Genomic DNA, 19,782 nt, shown 5'->3' on the forward strand with positions numbered 1-19,782 from the left:
GTACCACTATTTCTTGGCATCTGTTCTGCTCTCTGCTTCTTATAATAGGTTTTTCTGTAGCCTCTCAGGTAATTTTCTTACCAGGGAGTGAGATTTGGGTGGAAACAGTTGAAGCACTAGGGTCTGTTAGGACACACTGATGTTAATTGCTGCCATGGTTTTGTTAGTGTGAAATGATTTTCCCCTTCCAGTGTAAATCTCTGGAAGGAGCATGAAATCAATTGAAAGTTCTGTAAAGAAGAAGTCCACCTATATTAGAGGTCCTGAATTATTTCAAACAAGCTAATATAATTTTAAAAGTAAATTTTACACTTTTTTTTAAAACAATTTTGCTACATTCAAAATTTAGTGTGACAAGTCACAAAAACCGGCTACTTGTTCTAGCTGTAGTTGTGATGTCTTATATCTCACTTGTCCCCTGGTTAAATCACTTAACCCTTGTGAACCCCAGTATCCTGAAATTTCCACAATAATTTATCTTTCTTAGAGTAAAATGTTGAGCTCTCTTGTTAGGAGAAGATGCCTCAACGGCATGTTTGATACATTAAAGCACTTGAGTGTGTGTAGCCAATTGTAACTGTTTCCAAGCATTTCCAGAGATAAGCAAAGACGAAGCAAGCCAAGGAAAGGGTGCCATTCTCCTTCTCTGAAAACTAGCTAACAAGAACAGCCTCCGGAGGAGATTGGCAAATCCTCGAACTGTTACTTATACACAGTTATCATTTACTGAGTGTTTTCTATGTGCCAGACACAATGTTTAGCATTGTATATATATTTTTCTTATAGAGCAACATTTTAAAATACATTGAGGTAGTTGACAGTTTCCCTTTTATAGATAAGGAGACTGAGACTTAGACAGATTGGCTAGGAAATGGCTTAGAAATGGTGGAACCAGTACTCAAATCCAGATCTGGCTGACTTCATAGCCAGGCTCTTAAACATTCTCACATTTATGCTGTATAGCTTGGACCTCCCTACATTTAAAAATAGGAAATTTGGATATGTTCTATGCTTCTTCATGGAAAACATGATAAATTCAAGACGTTTTCATCATTACTGTACTTCCTAGAATGTGTATGAATACACTGTTTTCAAGGATTTGCCCCATCACTGTCTTTGTCTATTTGTAATATTAAATTTATCAAATTATGCAGTATTAATCACTTTAATAGCACTAAAAGAGAGTTTCCTCTGAGCATTGTTTCTAGCATTGCCCCCCTTTTTCTTAGTCCTGTAAAGCATGCCTAAAGAAAGAATAGTTTCGGGAAGCTCAGTCAGTGAAGCATCTACCTTCGACTCAGGTCATGATCTGACCAGGGTCCTGGAATTGAGCTCCATGTCGTCGGGCTCCCAGCTCAGTGGGGAGCCTGCTTCTCCTCCTCCCCCCTGCTTGTGCTTTCTCTCTCTCTCTCAAATAAATAAAATCTTAAAAAAAAAAAAAGAAAGAAAGAATAGTTTCATATAGACAATACCTTTTACAGGTGGTATAATTAGTAGTTCATATGTGATCAGAAATCTGTTTTTTTTTTTACCTTCTTGCATAAAAAGAAATAAAAATCTGTGGAAAATTACATAATGTAAAATATTGAGCGCAATTTCAATAATAAATGATAATACCACAAAAAGGGAGATATAACGGCCTACTGCAAATTATGAATTTAATTTGATTTATCATTAAACAGAATTTTAAATAAAATCAGCATGTGTTTTGAGAAAAAAAATATTGGATGCAGTTGAACTTCTGTTTTGAATCAAGTCCAAAATCCTCTTCTAAATATCTGTTGTTATATTCTTCTGATAGTGATTTGAAAATCTGAGTATCTCAGATGAAATACCGGAGATAAAGAATCTGTGGTAGTACTGGTCTTACTCCTTTTAGGTCACCTTCTCTAGTTAAACTTCTGTGATTTATCTCCTTCCCCTCCTCCTCTCTCTTTCTGTCTCTCTCTTCCCCCCCCCATCTCTCCATCCACATATCCACACTTGTTTATGTACATACATATCAGAAAAACCTACCTAACTCTACATACATATTTATCACAATTTCAAAACCAAATCTCAATAACTGGAGTATAATAAACAAACATATCTTAAGTAACAGTTCGATGAATGTTAACAAATCGAATACATACATGTCACCATGACCTACATCAACAAATAGAACATTAACAACACTCTAGAGCTCTCAACCCACTTTCTTGAATTTTTATTACTATTCTAACAGCTAATAGCATAGCTTAGCTTTACCTGTTTCTGAACTCCATGTAAATAGAATCAAACAAAATGTATTGCTTTGTATATGTCTTGTTTCATTGTGAGATTTCTCCACATTGTTGTAATATTTCATTTATTTTAACTGATGTATTGTCATATGAATATAGGACATTTATTTATGTATGCTACTCTTGATACAAATTTGGGTTGCCTTCAGTTGGGTGTATTTTGAATAATGCTGCTATGAAAACTCTTATATATATTTTTAGGTATATGTATGAATATATTTATATTGGGTATATATCTAAGAGTAGAAATACTGAGTTATAGGGAATGTATATGGTCATTTTAGTCAATAAATTTTCCTCAGTTGTTGAACCAAGTTCCATCCTCATCACCCATGTGTGAGAGTTCCAAATTCTGGCAATGTATTATCAGTCTGTTTAGTTTTAGCATTCTTGTAGGTCTGTAATATTATCACATTATGACTTTAAATTGCATCACCCTGATGAGGAATGACCTACAGAATGTTTTTGTATGTTTATTGGGCATTTGCATATTCTCTTTTGCGACGTCCCCATTCAGGTTTTTTTGTTTTGTTTTCTTTTTTTCCCCCATTTTCAGCTGGTTTGTCCTTCTTCCTCACTAATTTGTCTAGGCTCATTACATATTCTCGGTATTAGTCCTTTTTGGTAAGATCTGGTAAAAATATCTTCTCCTACTCTGTAGTTTACCTTTTATAATCTTTTAATGTTGTTTTTGAGGAACAGTTATTAATTTTAATGTAGTCCATTTCATTAATCTGATTTTATGGTTGGTATCTTGTGTCATATTTAAGAATTCTGTACCTAACCAAAAGTCATGCAGATATTTTTTATGTTAACTTTTAGAAAGCTTATTTTATTTTTGTACCTTTTATATTTATATCAACAATCCATCTGGGATAGATTTGGCAGGGGGAATGTAGGGGGTCAGTTTTTACTTTTTTCCACATGAATACCAACTGACCTTGCATTATTGATGGGAAAGATCCACCCTTTCTCCACTCCCCAGTGTCTTATTTGTCATAAATCGAGTGATGTCATAAGTCATGTGTAGGTTTATTTGTGGATTATTTTGGTCCTTTGTTTTATTTGTTTATCCTTGTATCAATATTATACTATCTAAATTTCTATAACTTTTTAAATCTGTGGTGTATCTTTTTTTAACATTGTCTTGAATATCCTTGACTTTTCATTTCTATATAAATTTTAGAATCAGCCTGTTAATATCAAAAGCAACATATTCTTTTTAATAAAGAGTGGGATTTGTATTGAATTGCATTTGAACCTATATATCAAATTGAGAAGAATTTTTTTCACAGTATATTTTAAACAAACATTTGCAAATATAATCTAGCCATATATAAAGAGGACATAATATCAGGATCATGATGGGTTTAGTCAGGGAATACAATAGTTGTTTAATATTGGAAATACATTAGTAATTCACCATAACAGGGGGAAAAAAAAGTATCACATAACCTTCTCAATGGATGCAGGAAAAAAACCCTTTGATTAACTTGAAATGTCATTCATGATAAAACTCTTAGCAAATTAGAAATAAAAAGGAACTTAGTGTCCTAAAGAAAGATATTGATGACTTCTTCACTAAGTCTGGGGTTGGAACAAGGTTGTGCTATACCACATTTTCCTGAAGATCCTGGCCCAAAACAAGGAAACCTAACTCAGACTTGTTACTTCCCAGCTGGCTTCTGTAGAGTGGGTGTTCCAAAGACAAGAAGTGGAAGCTGCCAATCTGGAAACTGGCACAGTGTCATTTCTAGTGTGGTCTCTTAGTTAAAGTAGTGACAGAATCACTCAGATTCAAGAGAAAGGGGCATATGAGCGAAATAAGTCAATCAGAGAAAGACATGTATCATATGACCTCACTGATATGAGGAATTCTTAATCTCAGGAAACAAACTGAGGGTTGCTGGAGTGGTGGGGGGTGGGAGGGATGGGGTGGCTGGGTGATAGACATTGGGGAGGGTATGTGCTATGGTGAGCTCTGTGAATTGTGTAAGACTGTTGAATCACAGACCTGTACCTCTGAAACAAATAATACATTATATGTTTAAAAAAAAAAAAGAAGAAGAAGAAGAAGAGGAAGAAGATAGCAGGAGGGGAAGAATGAAAGGGGGGAAATTGGAGGGGGAGACGAACCATAAGAGACTGTGGACTCTGAAAAACAAACTGAGGGTTCTAGAGGGGAGAGGGCTGGGGGGATGGGTTAGCCTGGTGATGGGTATAAAAGAGGGCACATTCTGCATGGAGCACTGTGTGTTATACTCAAACAATGAATCGTGGAACACTACATCAAAAACTAATGATATAATTTATGGTGGTTAACATAACGTAATAATTAAAAAAAAAGAGAAAGGGGCATAGACCCCATCTCTCGATGGGAGGAGTGGCAGAGAATTTATCACCACTATTCTGCCATAAGTTCTTACATGTTAGAAACTAGTTATTTTTTACAGTAAAAAGTGAGCTCTGGCTTGGTTGGGATAAAGCCAGGCTCTAGCTTCATTGAATATAAAATAATTAGTCATTGATTTTCTTCCTTGGGGTGTTCCTTGGCTGTATTCTACTGTTTTTCAGCATTGTTGCTGCTATGGAAAATGTGACACGATTCATTCTTTTCCTACTTACAGCCAAATTGGGTTTTGTTTATTTATTTTGCTCTTTTTTCTCTTGGCCGCATTGCCCATAGATCTATATCTGCCTTTATTATAAGAGAAATATGGCCCTCAGATATATTTTACATATGTAATCTTACCTTCTTTAATATATGTCCATGTGTATTGAATATATATTCAAGCTTTTGAATGCATATAAATATATATATATTTATATGTGTGTGTGTGTGTATATATACACACACACACACACACACAAAGATTTGTATTTGCAAACTTTTTTTAAAGATTTACTTATTTTGAGAGAGAGAAAGCATGCGCAGGGCAGGGGGAGCAGAGGGTGAAGGAGAGAGAGAATCTCAAGCAGACTGCCCACTGAGTGGGAAGCCCAACACAGGGCTTGATCTCACAACACTGAGATCATGACCTGAGCCGAAATCAAGATTCAGATGCTTAACTGAACGAGCCACCCAGGCACCTCTATATCTCAAACTTTTAACCTCTCTTTTATGTTTCCATTATTTTGCTAAATTTTGTCAAGTCTCTTCCTCCTGTGTTTTCCACAAGTCTATTTCTTGGTTCTTATAATGTAACCATCTTTGGTTTTATTTCTCTTCAAGCTCATGTATCTACTCCTTGAGTTCTTGTTTTATGAAGATTGTATTTTCTTTATTTGATTTGTCATTTTTACTTGCTTTGGATATATATTCTTAAATTTGCAATATTCTTTTCCTTCTTATTCATCAGTATACCTACGGATATCTCATGTTGCTACTGCTGCTGGTAGTTCTCCTTCTCTTCTTCCTCCGCCTCCTTTTCCTTTTCCTTCTCCATTGGTACTTCTCTTGAATAGGTGTGGTGGAGGTTTCTTTACTGACAGAGAAGGAAGACTCAGCTGGCAATTTGAAGTGTGATCTTATAACTTTACGTTTTTCCTCATTTTGTTTCTACCTAAAGTAGTGAACTTGTTCTATACTAGTAGTCAAACTTTCTGGCTCATAAGGATGTCAAGCATGTCTAATTTTGGACATGATCCTTTAGATCAGTAGTGTAGATCAGTATAATTTCTGTTACACCTTACGTTAACAAGAACTTACTCTGTAAAGATGTTATATCAGAATGCTCAGTAAAACTTACATCTTCTCCGGGTCTGCTATTGCCATTCCAAGCAACATGGCATGGGATTTACTCCTCAGGCTGAACCCTCTATTTTGGGAAACCCATGCTCTACCCACCCTGCCCCTCCTTCACAATGATCCCTTATGGGGTTTTGGGTATATTCAATTCTTATTTTCATTGATATTTTGGGTCAATTTCAAAAGGAATAGAGAGGCAAAGATTTTTTACTTCAAAATGCATAACTGGAGGTTAGTGTGCAGTGTTTGTATATAACAGGAGGTTAATTCGCATTATTTGAGCATATGAATCTGATATTTTGAAACTATTTTCAGGGTTGCCTGGGTGGCTCAGTCGGTTAAGCATCTGCCTTCAGCTCAGGTCATGATCTTGGAGTCCTGGGATCCAGCCCCATGTCAGGCTCTCTGCTCCGTGGGGAGCCTGCTTCTCCCTCTCCCTCTGCCTGCTGCTCTGCCTGCTCCTACTCACTTGCACTCTCTCTCTCTCTCTCTATCAAATAAGAAACAAAATCTTTTTAAAAAAAAACAATTTTAATTTTGCTTAAATATAAATTTTATAAGTCGACTTTTGTTAGGAAATACCATATAACTAATTTCTATTAAATAATTTAAATGTTTTCATTTATTGCTTTCTTTCTTTTTAAATTTATTCTAACATCTTGATTTCTTTCGCTTTTCAGATGCAACAACTGTTCCATGAAAATTATGAACATAATCGGAAGGGTTATATCCAAGACCTTCACAATAGCAAAATCCATGCAGCCATAACACTTCACCCCAACAAAAGGCCTGCCTACCAATACAGGCTTCATAATTACATGCTCAGCCGCAAAATTTCTGAACTTCGCTACCGCACCATCCAGCTCCACCGGGAGAGTGCTTTGATGAGCAAGCTCAGTAACAGCGAAGTGAGTAAAGAGGACCAGCAGCTGGGAGTAATGCCTTCTTTCAACCACTTCCAGCCTCGGGAGAGAGATGAAGTGATAGAATGGGAGTTCCTGACGGGGAAACTCCTTTACTCAGCATCTGAGAACCAGCCTCCTCGACAGAACATCAACAGCATCCTGAGAACAGCACTGGATGACACCGTGCTACAGGTGATGGAGATGATCAATGAAAACGCCAAGAGTAGGGGACGGCTCATTGACTTCAAGGAAATTCAGTATGGCTACCGCAGGGTTGATCCCATGCATGGGGTGGAATACATTTTGGATTTACTCCTCTTGTATAAAAGACACAAGGGGAGGAAACTGACTGTGCCAGTGAGACGTCATGCTTATCTTCAGCAGTTGTTCAGCAAGCCTTTCTTCAGAGAAACTGAAGAGCTAGACGTCAACAGCCTTGTGGAGAGTATTAACAGCGACACTCAGTCATTCTCCTTTATATCTAATTCTTTAAAGATACTATCTTCTTTTCAAGGTGCCAAAGAAATGGGAGGGCATAATGAAAAGAAAATACACATTCTTGTTCCTCTCATTGGAAGGTATGACATTTTCTTGAGATTCATGGACAACTTTGAAAAAACTTGTCTTATTCCAAAGCAGAATGTAAAGCTGGTCATCACCCTTTTCAGTAGGGATTCTGGCCAAGATTCCAACAAGCATATTGAGCTGATAAGAGAGTATCAGAACAACTACCCTAAAGCAGAAATTACTTTGATCCCCATGAAGGGAGAGTTCTCCAGAGGTCTCGGTCTTGAAGTGGCTTCTTCCCAGTTTGACAATGATACTTTGCTGCTATTTTGTGATGTTGACTTGATCTTCAGAGGAGACTTTCTCCAACGGTGTAGAGACAATACAATTCAGGGACAACAGGTGTACTACCCCATCATCTTTAGCCAGTATGACCCAAAGGTAACCAATGGGGGAAATCCTCCCACTGATGATGACTTTGTCTTCTCAAAGAAGACTGGATTTTGGAGAGACTATGGATATGGAATTACCTGTATTTATAAAAGTGATCTTCTGGGTGCAGGGGGATTTGATACCTCAATACAAGGCTGGGGACTGGAAGATGTAGATCTCTACAATAAAGTTATTCTGTCTGGCTTAAGGCCTTTCAGAAGCCAAGAAGTGGGAGTGGTGCATATTTTTCATGCAGTTCATTGTGACCCTAACTTGGATCCTAAGCAGTATAAGATGTGCTTAGGATCCAAGGCAAGTACTTTTGCCTCAACCATGCAACTGGCTGAACTCTGGTTGGAAAAACATTTGGGTGTCAGGTACAATCGAACTCTCTCCTGACAGTCCGGGCAACACATATTGCCTTTTTAAAGGGGAGTTTACCTCATTGTTGGTTGTTGTTATTTTTATTTTATTATTGTTATTTTTATTATTATAATTATTATTGTTATAATTTTATTTTGTTATCCTGGTCTTAAACTACTCTTGGTTGTCTTCCAAAGGGTGTTTGTTGACCTCAAGCAAGAAGAGTCTGCAGTTCACTGATATTTCAGATTTCTACTGAAGTCAATTATGTATTACTTTTATATATCTTTATTTGAGATTGAGTTAAATCGTGGCAATCAAATGACTTTTGAAACTCATTCATCATGAGAGACAGCTTAGAAGAATGTTCTCTTGAGGCTTAAAGATGCAATATCGACTTTTATTTTGTTTGTTACATTCAATGTGATACAACTATTTACTGGTGAAAGGTACCACAAAAGTGCTTTATGCTTCCTATGGGGAAGGGACTCTGTAACATAAACTTGAGTTTTGTAATTTATACAAGGACTTAAATATATAGACAATAATTTTCTTCATCTTTAGAATTTTTAAAGTAAAGAAACACTTCCGATTGTATGTTTATTTTTTAAAAAAAGTTTTAAAAATTGAGGAGTTTTGTTCCACAAGCAACCGGTACTGGCTACCCTGGTCTTCTGACAATTATGTACTCCTCACAACTGTCTGCTATAAATGCGAATGAACTTTATTTTCTCAAGGAAATATGATTTAATTAAATATTCATGTACATTTTAGAAGCTTTATGAAACAATGTCCTTCATTTGCTGGCAAGAAGATAAAATATGACAGAACCTGGTTATTTATAATAAAACACAGGTATAACAGTAATCCCTTTTTCAAAAACCCTGAAGAGGTGGTGGTGTGTCCTTTCAGCCATACCTGATGTATTTCTTAGCAGTCCTACTCACCAAAATGTGCTTGCTACATAGACTGGAAAAGTTAATAAGGGATTATGGGCATACTGTTTGTATTATTATGCTTTAAATCCTGGCCTTCACAACTGATTAAAAAATGAATGGTTTCTTTATTCAATAATTTACATTCCAGGAGAAGCATTCTTCCTCAATCTCTTCAGCTTTGTGATCAAACCGAAGTAAGAACAGGTCAGAAACTGCCTTTAATTTGGGTTAATTTGGGTTTTCATGAAATGTAGCAGACTGTACATACTGTTCTGCACTTTGATTTTCTTTTTTGACACAATAGGACTAAAGTTTGCTTCAAAGTTGATTTGAAAGCTGTTGTCGGAAATCGCCACCATTATTTGGAACTGATTGCCAGGAAATCGCCACCATTATTTGGAACTGATTGCCAGGCATTTGCCTTAGTGATGGGTTTTATACAGGGTAACAGTCTCTTTTAGTGAGGACATTTGGGGACCCTCAAAAAAAAATACCATTGCTTAATGTTGTGACAAACGTGAATGCACTGTCCTTGACTATAACATATAATCTTAATGTCAGACTCATTAGAAAGGAATTGATGGCACTTTGCGACGTTAAAAACCTTGACAGGGCCAACAATTCAGAATTGATCTCTGCTCTCCTGTTTTCTTGGCCTTCATAAACCTTTGCTTTAATAGCTTATTTTTCCTACATTATGTGGCTTACCTCTTTTAACAGCTTTTTTTTTCCTGAACAATAAATATATTAACATGCAGTAAGGATAGTCATTTGGGAAGAGCTGTTACAAACTAAGAATTATTAATGATTTCATTAATGAAGAAAAGAAATCAGGGGCTGCTCTTTTCTTTAACTTAAGACAGCTGAAAAACGGCCCGAGTCTTGAGGCAACTACCCAGGGATGAAGTGGCATTCTCTGTAATACTCGTGAAATTATACTAATGAAACAAGGAAATGCAGAGAGCTCATCTGAACCTAATTACATACCTGCATACTGTCCTAAAATTAATGTAAGTTCATTTAAGTTGTATTTTGTACAACTTGTACAAATTTGTGATTTTGCATTAAGCTTTCCTATCATTTTTTTTTTCAGGCACTGCAGTATTTCCTGACTGAAACTTTATTGGAATTATACTAGTGAAATTAAGAGTGTTTTCCTGTCTGTGTAATGTCTATTATTTAAAATCCCTGTAAGGTTGAAGGGCAGCACAACATGAATGCAACCTGAAGCATCATAGACGTATCTTCCTGCCATTAGCTTTTTTGGATGCCTGTGGGTGTTCTGTTTAAGTGTCACTCCAGTAATAATTCCATCTTATTGACCATGCTTCTGTCCGCTCACTACCATCCTGTGCATTTTACTTGCATTGTCCTTTTAAATGTAATCCTCACAGCAGCTCTCAGAATATTGATATCCTTTTCTTCATTCAACAGATATGGAAACTGAGGCCATGAACGATGAAGTAACATGTCCTGAGTTCACACTCAGCATGCTGTAGTTGAGATTTCAGTTAACTGTTGTCCAAATCGGGAGCACCTGCCTTTCCACTGTAACCCAAGGCTTCTTTGTTGTTGGAGTGTTGTAGAAGACAATGGGCAAAGGTCTAGCTGACCCTGTGAACATGTATGACCCACCTCCATTCAGCATACTTCTGCTGTATGCCCGTTCTGGGCCGTGCTAAGTTTGCTGATGTTTTGCTCAGTTAGAGCCTCTTCAGGCTTTTAATCAGTCTTGCATCACTTTGCTAGCTCCTTCTGAGTGGCAGTGTGTTGGGGAAAGGTTTCTTCTATCTGCCTGCTCACAAGTCACCGGACATCTGCCAGCAGAAAATACATGCTCAGCGTTCCTGATGCCAGCAGCAGCCCTTATCTTTGTGGCTTCAGCCAGCTGAGTACAGAAGCTGTCCACAATGAGTCCCACCATGCAGTTGCTTGACTATTTATGTCATTTGACGCATGCAGACTTGGCATAAAGCAGCTTTGTCAGAGCTATTTCTGAATCTAAGAGTTGAACCCATTGTGCCTAGTGATAGATGGGCAACTGTAGGAATAAAATACCCAAGTGTGTGGACTGCTGGTCCAACCAAGAGAATAAATGCTCACTGGAAAGGTAAACTATAAAGTCCCACTCTTTTTAACATAAGAAATCTGCAGCCCATCTCCAGTCAGCAGTCCCCTTTCTGGGGTGCTCTGGTTTCACATGGTTCCCTTTTCAGATTAGGCCTGGGAACTTCCTTCTTCCAGGAGGGGGACGCAGAAGATGAGGATCCTTTCTAATGGCTTGGATAGCCCAGATGAGAGGCTTGTCTTGCCTCCAGGCATGGGGAGCTCTCACCTAGGACAGCCTTGTCCTGGAGGGGGGATGGCCTAAGCTAGACTTGGACCTAGAAAGAGACTGGTGTCTTCCCTCCCTCCACCCAACAGAAACTATTTTTAAGCAGGTAAAATATACCAAGATGAGCCTCAAAGAGCCAGTAAAATAGCTGTAGCATTCTCTTGGCCATGGTGAGATTTATATAGGAGAAGGAAGGCATCCACATGCTTGAATTCTGTGGCTGAGCTGCCTTTCTTTCCCTACCACGTGCTGCTTTCTGATTCACAGCAAGTCTCCTGCAAGTCATGGAAACCTATGTTCCTACCCCGCGATATCCCTAAGAGGGGACTGCTAATCATCTGGGGAATTGTGTGCTGGAGCTCTCCTTTGTGCTTGTTTACTGAAGGCATCCGTCTTCAGGAAGTAGCCTGTGATTATGGATATTACAAGGCAAATGGGCAACACAGTGTCCTAAGGGACAATAAAGGTATCTGTTACCACTATGTAGTGCTGCTGGCTTGTCTACTTTCCCCATCTCCACGTTTATTAGCATCCTAACCACTGTCGAACCTACAGTACGTGCTGAGTCCAGACGCCTTCTAGATCGAAAGGTGTTGAACCATAGAAGCAGTAGAGGCAGGAAAAGATGCCCGCAGCCTCGCTCAGGCACCAGAAGCACTGCCAGCCTTTCTTTGACAGATGGTGGGGACGAGGAGACTTCCGTGGATCATGCCCCCAGGTGGCGACAGAGTCACATCTGCAGCAAGCTGCAAACCACCGGGCGCTGGCAGAAATGCCAGGATTTGCTAGGATAGCTGCCTTCAATTTGACATCCAGTTGTCTGTTTCCCTCTTCCTTTCTCATGTCGGAAGCTGCCAAGGGTTATGCCGTATTTAGAGTTCTGTTCCATGAAGGATTTTATTTCATTCGGATTAAATCGGTATGTGTTTGTCTCTAGGTTGATTTAAAAAGCTGAGAGATTGAGTTTTTCTTCTCCATCATGCACAGGTAGACATTTTTGCTACTCTATTGCCAACTTCAGTCATGATAGGATCAATTCTGATGGAATTGGTGAGTCTAAGATTGGAAGGATAAAATTTTATTTTAAATGGACCTATTATATAAAAAGAGAGCCTTCAACAGGAAAAAAAGAAAAGAAGCAGCAGCTTTTCTCTTTTTTTCCTAGAATGCTTGCTCTTACCTGTGATGTTAACCAATTAGCAAATACTTATTGAGAACTTGTTGGGAACAATTCTCTCAAGTGGAAACTCTTAAGACTGAGAATATGCCTCACCTGAAAGCAAACCTGTCCCTACACTCAGGCCTCCTATGGAGTTGTTGTCCTTTTTCTGATCAGGTCTTCCCCAGCTCCCATCCCCTAAATTCCCACAAACATCACACTTCTGTGTTTTATCCATGTAGGGAGAAGTAGGCGTAGATGCCAAATAGAATCTCAGATTTGTGGGTGAATTGCAAATACAGAAATAGGAACCTGCCTTGATTCTTGTGTCTTGATTCTGGCATCAGCCAGATGATGTCAACTTGACATCAGCCAAAAACAGCTCAAGGCCAGAAGTTCATATGCAAGTGAAAATAAATACCACAATGTAATAGCTTTCTGTGTCTAATCTATCAACTTTCTGTCACCACAATCAGCCTCCAGTTTATGTCCCCTTCCCTCCCATACCCACCAAAGTGGCTCCATCACCTATTTCAAAAAGGAGAATCTTGGTAGGTGGTAAGAAAATGTTAGGGGCATAATACTATGAAAATGGGGAAGTGGGAAAGCCATACCTTGTGTAGCCTTTGAAATATTTTCTTTTTCACTTGCCTCCTAGTTTTCATGCCATTCTAACATACTGATAACCTACTTTTCTTTTTAATGTTTTTCTTTACTTTCCCTGCCATTGGGTTCTTCTCTGTCTCCCCCACTTATGAACAATTTGATACGAACTATATGAGCTTTAGACTACAAGTTTCTAGTATTGGTTTTGAGAAGTTATCATCATATAAGTCATGAGCTTGAAAGCTGAAGTTAACATAAATTTTTCAACTCTTCTTCATTAGCAACCCTGGTCTATTTAAAGTCTGCTGGAATTCATTTCTCCTCCTTGTTAGCCAATTGGAATCTCAAGGGCAAGGATTTTACAAAACCCCTTGCGTATTTGGACTAGAAACTGAAAGAAGAGAACTTTGAAACTCTTTGATCCCCTCCAAGTGCTTCCCATTTCTCAATTAATCTGTTCAATATTAAATTCAGATTTGTGGTTAAATGGAAAAAACATTGTATCAAAATATTTACTGAGCTAATTATTCAGTTAAAAGAAAAGAGATTTTATGAATAAATCTTAATGTGTAATTTTAGAAATTATTTTGCTTTTGCAAACCAAGTTTACAATGAAATATATCAATTTGCATATATTTTATAGTATTTTTCTGGTAATCTACTATTATATAGAACTTAAGAATATCAAATAATTACATGATTTCTAAAGTTATCAGTATGTTTCCCCAATATCAATAATGTTCATATTTTCATATTCTATGTAAGACAAGCAGAATTCTTTTAAGAAGGCTAAGATGCAGAGAGAGCTCGGAAGGGAAGAAACTTACTGCTCACAATCACCCATCCTTTCTTTTACCCCTGCCCCTTAGGCAATGTGCACTTGATTTAGAAAAGGGTCCCTTTGTCTCCAGACACTTCTGCCATTTATCACTTCATACAGGAAGTCATTTTAGTAAGGAAGGGGGAAAAGTCAAAGTGATTTATCTTCTTTGACTCATTATTATGACAGCAATTTAGTCTTGCTCATTGTTACTCTGCACTGTTACCTGGGAAACATTATGCCCTTTGAGGTTCATCAACTCTGAAGTAGGTACCATTATCCCCATTTTACAGTTGAGCAAAATGGCTTCAGAGAGATTCATTTTGTAAATGTGGTTTTTAGAAAACTAGAAATTGCTTTAGAAATGTCCAGATTCGTCTTTGTCTTAAAATAACATCTAAGGATATTTAGTCTCCATTTGGATAAGATTCTGCACTGACTTTTGAAGACCCAAATGGTGGTTGTTTGAGTTAGTATGTTATAAACTCCAAAAAATAAGCAGAATTTTGCTTATGTATAGCTTCATTGTTACTTCTCTTCTTAAAACTCCCGAGTTTTCCAAGCTTGCTTAGAATAAAACCTAAACTCCATACCTTGGCACACGATGACTGGCTGCCCTGCCTCCTGCCAACCCCCACTCTGTCCTCACTGACGCCCTTCTGCCTTCTGTTCCCATCATGCTGGCCTCTGCTCAGTTTTTTAAGCCTGCCAAACTCATTCCCACACTTAGGCCTCTGCCCTGCTTGCCACCTGAACTTAGGAAACTTGTCTTTGAAATCTTCTCATGGCTGACTCTCTTTTTGTATTTCAGGTCTCACCACAGAGGTCCTCCCTGGAAATTTCCTAACCACCAATCTTAAATAGCAACCTCTGCCATTCCCTCCACGTTATGTTCCTTGACCTCTCCATTTATCGCCATCAGATAATCCTTATCACTCTGATAAAATGTTTCATATACCTTTCTCTGGTATATTCTGTTTGTGTGAATCTGGTATTTTCATGGTTTACTTTTTTATATACCTCTCTCCTTGTCTCCTTCCTCTCTAAATAATACACTCCATGAGAACAAGGGCCATCACTGTCTTGCTCAGTGCTGGGCACCCAGGCTCTAGAAGAGGGCCTAGCTGAGCTCATGCTCTGGCTCAGGGATCTCAGCGTTAGGAGCATGACCCTGACTTAGACAGCATTGCTTATATTGACCGCTCAGTCTCCCTTCCATTTCCATCTGCTCTATCCCTCTAATTACTCTTCCCTAATGCACCTTTTTCATTTATTTTAGCTCTGTGGATTTCTAGCTTCACTGTATTCAGTGTCATGCATCATTTTATCCCTTTTACTCCTCTGCCCATCCACCAGCCACTTTTTCATCTTTTAGCATAAGCTGAATATTTGTTAAATACTAAGCAATACGGGGGGGAAATACCTCTCTCCTCATAATAATAGCAAAACACACACACAGAAAAACCAACGCCAAGTTAAAAGGGTTCTTCGGGATATCAGCAAGGATACTATTGATTGTTTCTTTCTTCTTCCAACTCTGCACAATTGTGGTGGTACTTTCCTTTAAAGGTTGCTTTTATTTCCAGATTATGGAAGTAAACCATGTCTCTGTGTATCACTGTACTATCACCTAATCCATGCTCTCAAATCTCTCCTATGTTTGAAGTTTCAGATCAAAGACTTTGATTTAAGAGGGTGTACACTTCTGAGAAATCTGAACAGCTCTGGGGTCCATCAGTGACCCTTACAAACTTAGGGCTCCACCCTATCAAGAGGTTTTGAGCAGATTTTGAGATTAATTAAGCAGATTTTGAGACTGATTGATCTGTGTTAACAAATCTTACAAGGCACAGAATTCCAATGACTCCTCAAACAAACAGTGCTGATTAATTTACAAAGGCATATTGACTGGCCTCATAATTTTTTCAAGATCCAAAATCTTTCTAGAAGCAAAATTCAGGAAAAAGGCATGTCTGGTAAGTACAGGTTTGGAGTTAATTAAAACAGATGATGACTTTAAGCCATATCGCCATCAAGCTCTGGGGTCTGAGAGTCAAAAGAGTAAAGCAAGAGCCTCCGTGGATCACAAGCCTTTATCCCAGGTGGCTACTCCTCCTTCCCCCTGGTACAGGAAATTGCAGACCATTCACTCAATGCACGTTCCTATATTCCTGCTTCAGTCCTAGTGCTGTTAGAATAAACTAGTATCAGAGTGCATATATGGCCATTTTTTTAGAGAGCAAAATATTTTGGACTATTCCACCTTTGGAACTTATTAAATTATATTTTATAAAATATCAACTAGGGCAAACTAAAACCTTGCATTCTGTGCAAAAGCAATTATAAAAAAACTGCATTCTTATGAATGTGCATCAGTGACTACTGATCAGGCTAAAAAGACGAAAGAGAATAAAAATAATCAGAAGTTTGCAGTGCCTTGAACTCACTCCAGTACACAGGCAGTTTATTTTAACTCAACTATTTGAACTTTGCCATGAGATGTGTGCTTTGCAACTAAACTGGAGGAGCAGTACCTGAAGGCAGCAAGTTTGACATTACTGGAAAAGTGACTAGCCACAGCTAATAACTAATGGTTAATTTATATGTTACATCCATCACACATGTAAGTATAAATGAGAGAGAATTGGGTTATACAAAAAGCAAACTATTTGAGGTATGACTTTGACCTTGACCTTCAGTAACTCCAGACCAGCTCTGGCTTCTTAAGTGTAAACAAGTAATTACCAAACAGCTCAGAAAACTCCAGTCTGCCAGTCTCCCTGAAATGATGGAGGTACTGTAAGAAATGCCTCCTATTCTAGCCTCCACACAGAACATTATTCTTCTATCTTGACGACATTACTTTGCGATGGATGTGTTAAATATGGTTAGATTACAGGTTATTTTATTTTGACTTCATCATTATGTTGCATCTATGAGGTTTGGGGATGGGTGCATGGTCCCAGAAACCACACAAATACAAACTATGTCTTAGGACAAACTACTCCTATGATTTACCTCTACTCAAGTGTTTTAAAACTAGCTAACACAAGGCTCTTTGCCAAGATTAGAGATGTGAAATTGGCAAAACCTGCATCTCATCCCCCATGACCTTAGCCATTTCATGTAAGTGGGAGAAATAATTTTCCACTCCACTGGTGCCCATTTCTGCCCTTGCAATCAAATTCTAATCCTGCACAGAGGATGGGGGGGGGGGTCTAGCTAAAATTTTATGCAATTCTATTAAAAATGCTTAATTTTTATCTTCAATAACATTTTCCAGCAAATACCACTGCCTTTATCAACATGTTTTATTTTTCAGAAATAATAGAAAAAGAATAAGACTAGAAATCTGATTAAGCAGACGCAGGGTGTTCCAAGCCACAAACAACATAACTTTCACCACAAGGCTGGGGGATTTTACCCCATAGACCCCAGTCCTGTGAAGGTTTTACACCTGTATTTACTTTGTGCTGACAGAACACATGAGGTTTCTTATGGCAGGGTGATAAATCTGTCAATCTTTCTCTCTTGAGGTATCTCAATTTAACTTCCAGGGTGTGTGTGCCATTCTTTCATCCTTTGACCCTGGGTGCTGGCATGTCTGCTCAGAAAGCTCTGACCATAAAGAAACATGACAGTATTCATGGAACAGTGTCTCCTGAAACTCCAGTGTACTCACTTGTAAGATCACCTCTTCTCTAAGTAAGGTGGCTGTATATAACATGACATGGCTGTGTCGGGAGCCATGAACTGCTTTTTTGAGGTCGGGAAGTAACCATACTTTCCCTCAGTCCCTGTTTCAAAATGCTTCATCTTCTTTTAGTCATTGGTGATCAGGGTGAGTGAGCTACTCCTCTTCTTCTCATTCTTTTACCTGTCAATAACTCATGAAATTCAGTTGTTGAGCCCCACTTTTATATTGATTCAGAAAACTAAAAGAAGCAATAAAATACTTTTATTAAAAGGAAAAAAAAAAAGGAAAAATCAAAGGTGACTAAATGTTTTTGTCTAGAAAACTTAAGAATCTTTCTCCGGAAGAAAACAGTTCTCACTTATAACAGGTATTCCTTCTCTCATGGTTTACTTTACATTCACTGGGAATTTTATTGTTTAGCAGAAATGTGACTTTTTTATGTTAAATGTCTACACTTAGGAGTAAAAGAGAACAAAACAATTTCATCCCAAATGAACATTTAGGTATTAAAGGCTTGTTTTCAATTGGAATGGAATTTCAGCATCAGAATTTTATTTAACTTATCTTTCAAAGGAGAGGTTTTATCCTGACAGAGATTAATGCATCTGCTAATGACAGAAGCATCTGTCATTTTTATGAACTTGACATCCTCTTCTCTCATCAATTCTAAACCAGGTCAAAAAGGCACAAACTGTTCTGCAGAAATTTTTAGGTAGTTAGAAATGCTGACACTTGGTTGGGTGAAAATTAAAGACAAATGTGAAGAATATCAATTTTTAGTCACTATTATTTCTGTAATCAAAAGGTGTATTTTAGTTTAACATTCTCTGGGTAACCTTATTACATGCAAATTTCTGGCCCTTATAATTTAGTAATTATTTTATTATTTATCCAAATGCTCTACTGAAGCTCAAATAGAGGGCAAGATTGATCTTAATATCTTAAGAAGTTTTTAGTAGATTCCCATTTGTTCTGATTAACTATTGCTACACAACCAAATACTCCTGAAAGCTTTTGTGGCTTAAAGAAAACATTTTTTATTGTTCATGATTTTGTTGGTCAGGAATACAGCAAGGGCTCAGTGGATTCCCAGAAGATTGGGAATGGAGGGTCCACATTCTGGAGGATGGGGCTGAAGGGTCCATATTCAAGATGGTGTCTTCACTGACATGTCTGGAGCTGTGCTGCTCTTGGCTGCCTCTCTCCACATGGTGTCCCATCCTCCAGAGCCCTCCTCATGTGGCTAGGGCTTCTTAAAGCATGGTTGCCCCAGGAGAGTTAACTTCTTATGAGGCAGTTTGGGGGTCCACGAACTAGTGTTCCGAGAGACCAAGGCAGAGTCTGGAAAGCTTCCTATAACCTAGCTTTAGAAGTCTTTTTTATTTAATTTAAATTCAGTTAGCCAACATCCAGTACATCATTAGTTTTTGATGCAGTGTTCAATGATGCGTTGTTGCGTATAACACCCAGTGCTCATCACATCAAGTGCCCTCCTCAATGCCCATCCCCCAGTTACCCCATCCCCCCACCCACCTCCCCTAGCTTTAGAAGGCTGCCGCATTCTGTTCCTTCATCAAACAAGTCACTCAGGAGGGGGAATTCTGCTCTCCCTCTCAATGGAAATAATTATAAAGAACATGTGGCCCTTTTAAATCTACAACACACTCAGTATGCTTAGAAATTGGCTTCATCTTCTTCCTCTCCTAAAAACCGGAGATTAGAGATGGGGAAAGAAACATTGACTCTCTTTCAAAGCTCAAAATTTCAGTCTCAATATCAGACAAATTGAAACAAACAAAATGATGTACTGAGCCATAAAGAAAAGGATCAAGAGTTGAACTTTTTTTTTTTCTCAAGAAGAAGGCAGGTGTATTCACCAAAAGTAAGTTTAAAAAACACTTCACAGAACACCTTTTATAAAGTTGCCTGTCAGTCTCTCAGAGACAAAGGATTTCCAGCAGGCTGCAAATGCCATGATAGGAGGATGTGT

At 38.1% G+C, this 19,782-nt stretch overlaps 1 protein-coding gene across 1 annotated transcript in view; it reads left to right on the forward strand.

Moving 5' to 3' along the window:
- CHSY3 (chondroitin sulfate synthase 3) overlaps positions 1-17,937 on the forward strand; it is a 311,594-nt gene extending 293,657 nt beyond the window's left edge. The window contains exon 3 of the mRNA XM_045892124.3: positions 6,711-17,937. Coding sequence (XP_045748080.2) covers positions 6,711-8,273 — 1,563 coding nt within the window. The 3' untranslated portion in view covers positions 8,274-17,937. The remainder of the gene's footprint in view (positions 1-6,710) is intronic.
- Positions 17,938-19,782: the final 1,845 nt, after the last annotated feature.

The sequence above is a fragment of the Mirounga angustirostris genome, unplaced genomic scaffold, assembly GCF_029215605.1.
Source record: "Mirounga angustirostris isolate CCGP_5_RB_7025 unplaced genomic scaffold, mMirAng1.0.hap1 SCAF_7, whole genome shotgun sequence".
NCBI lineage: Eukaryota > Metazoa > Chordata > Mammalia > Carnivora > Phocidae > Mirounga > Mirounga angustirostris.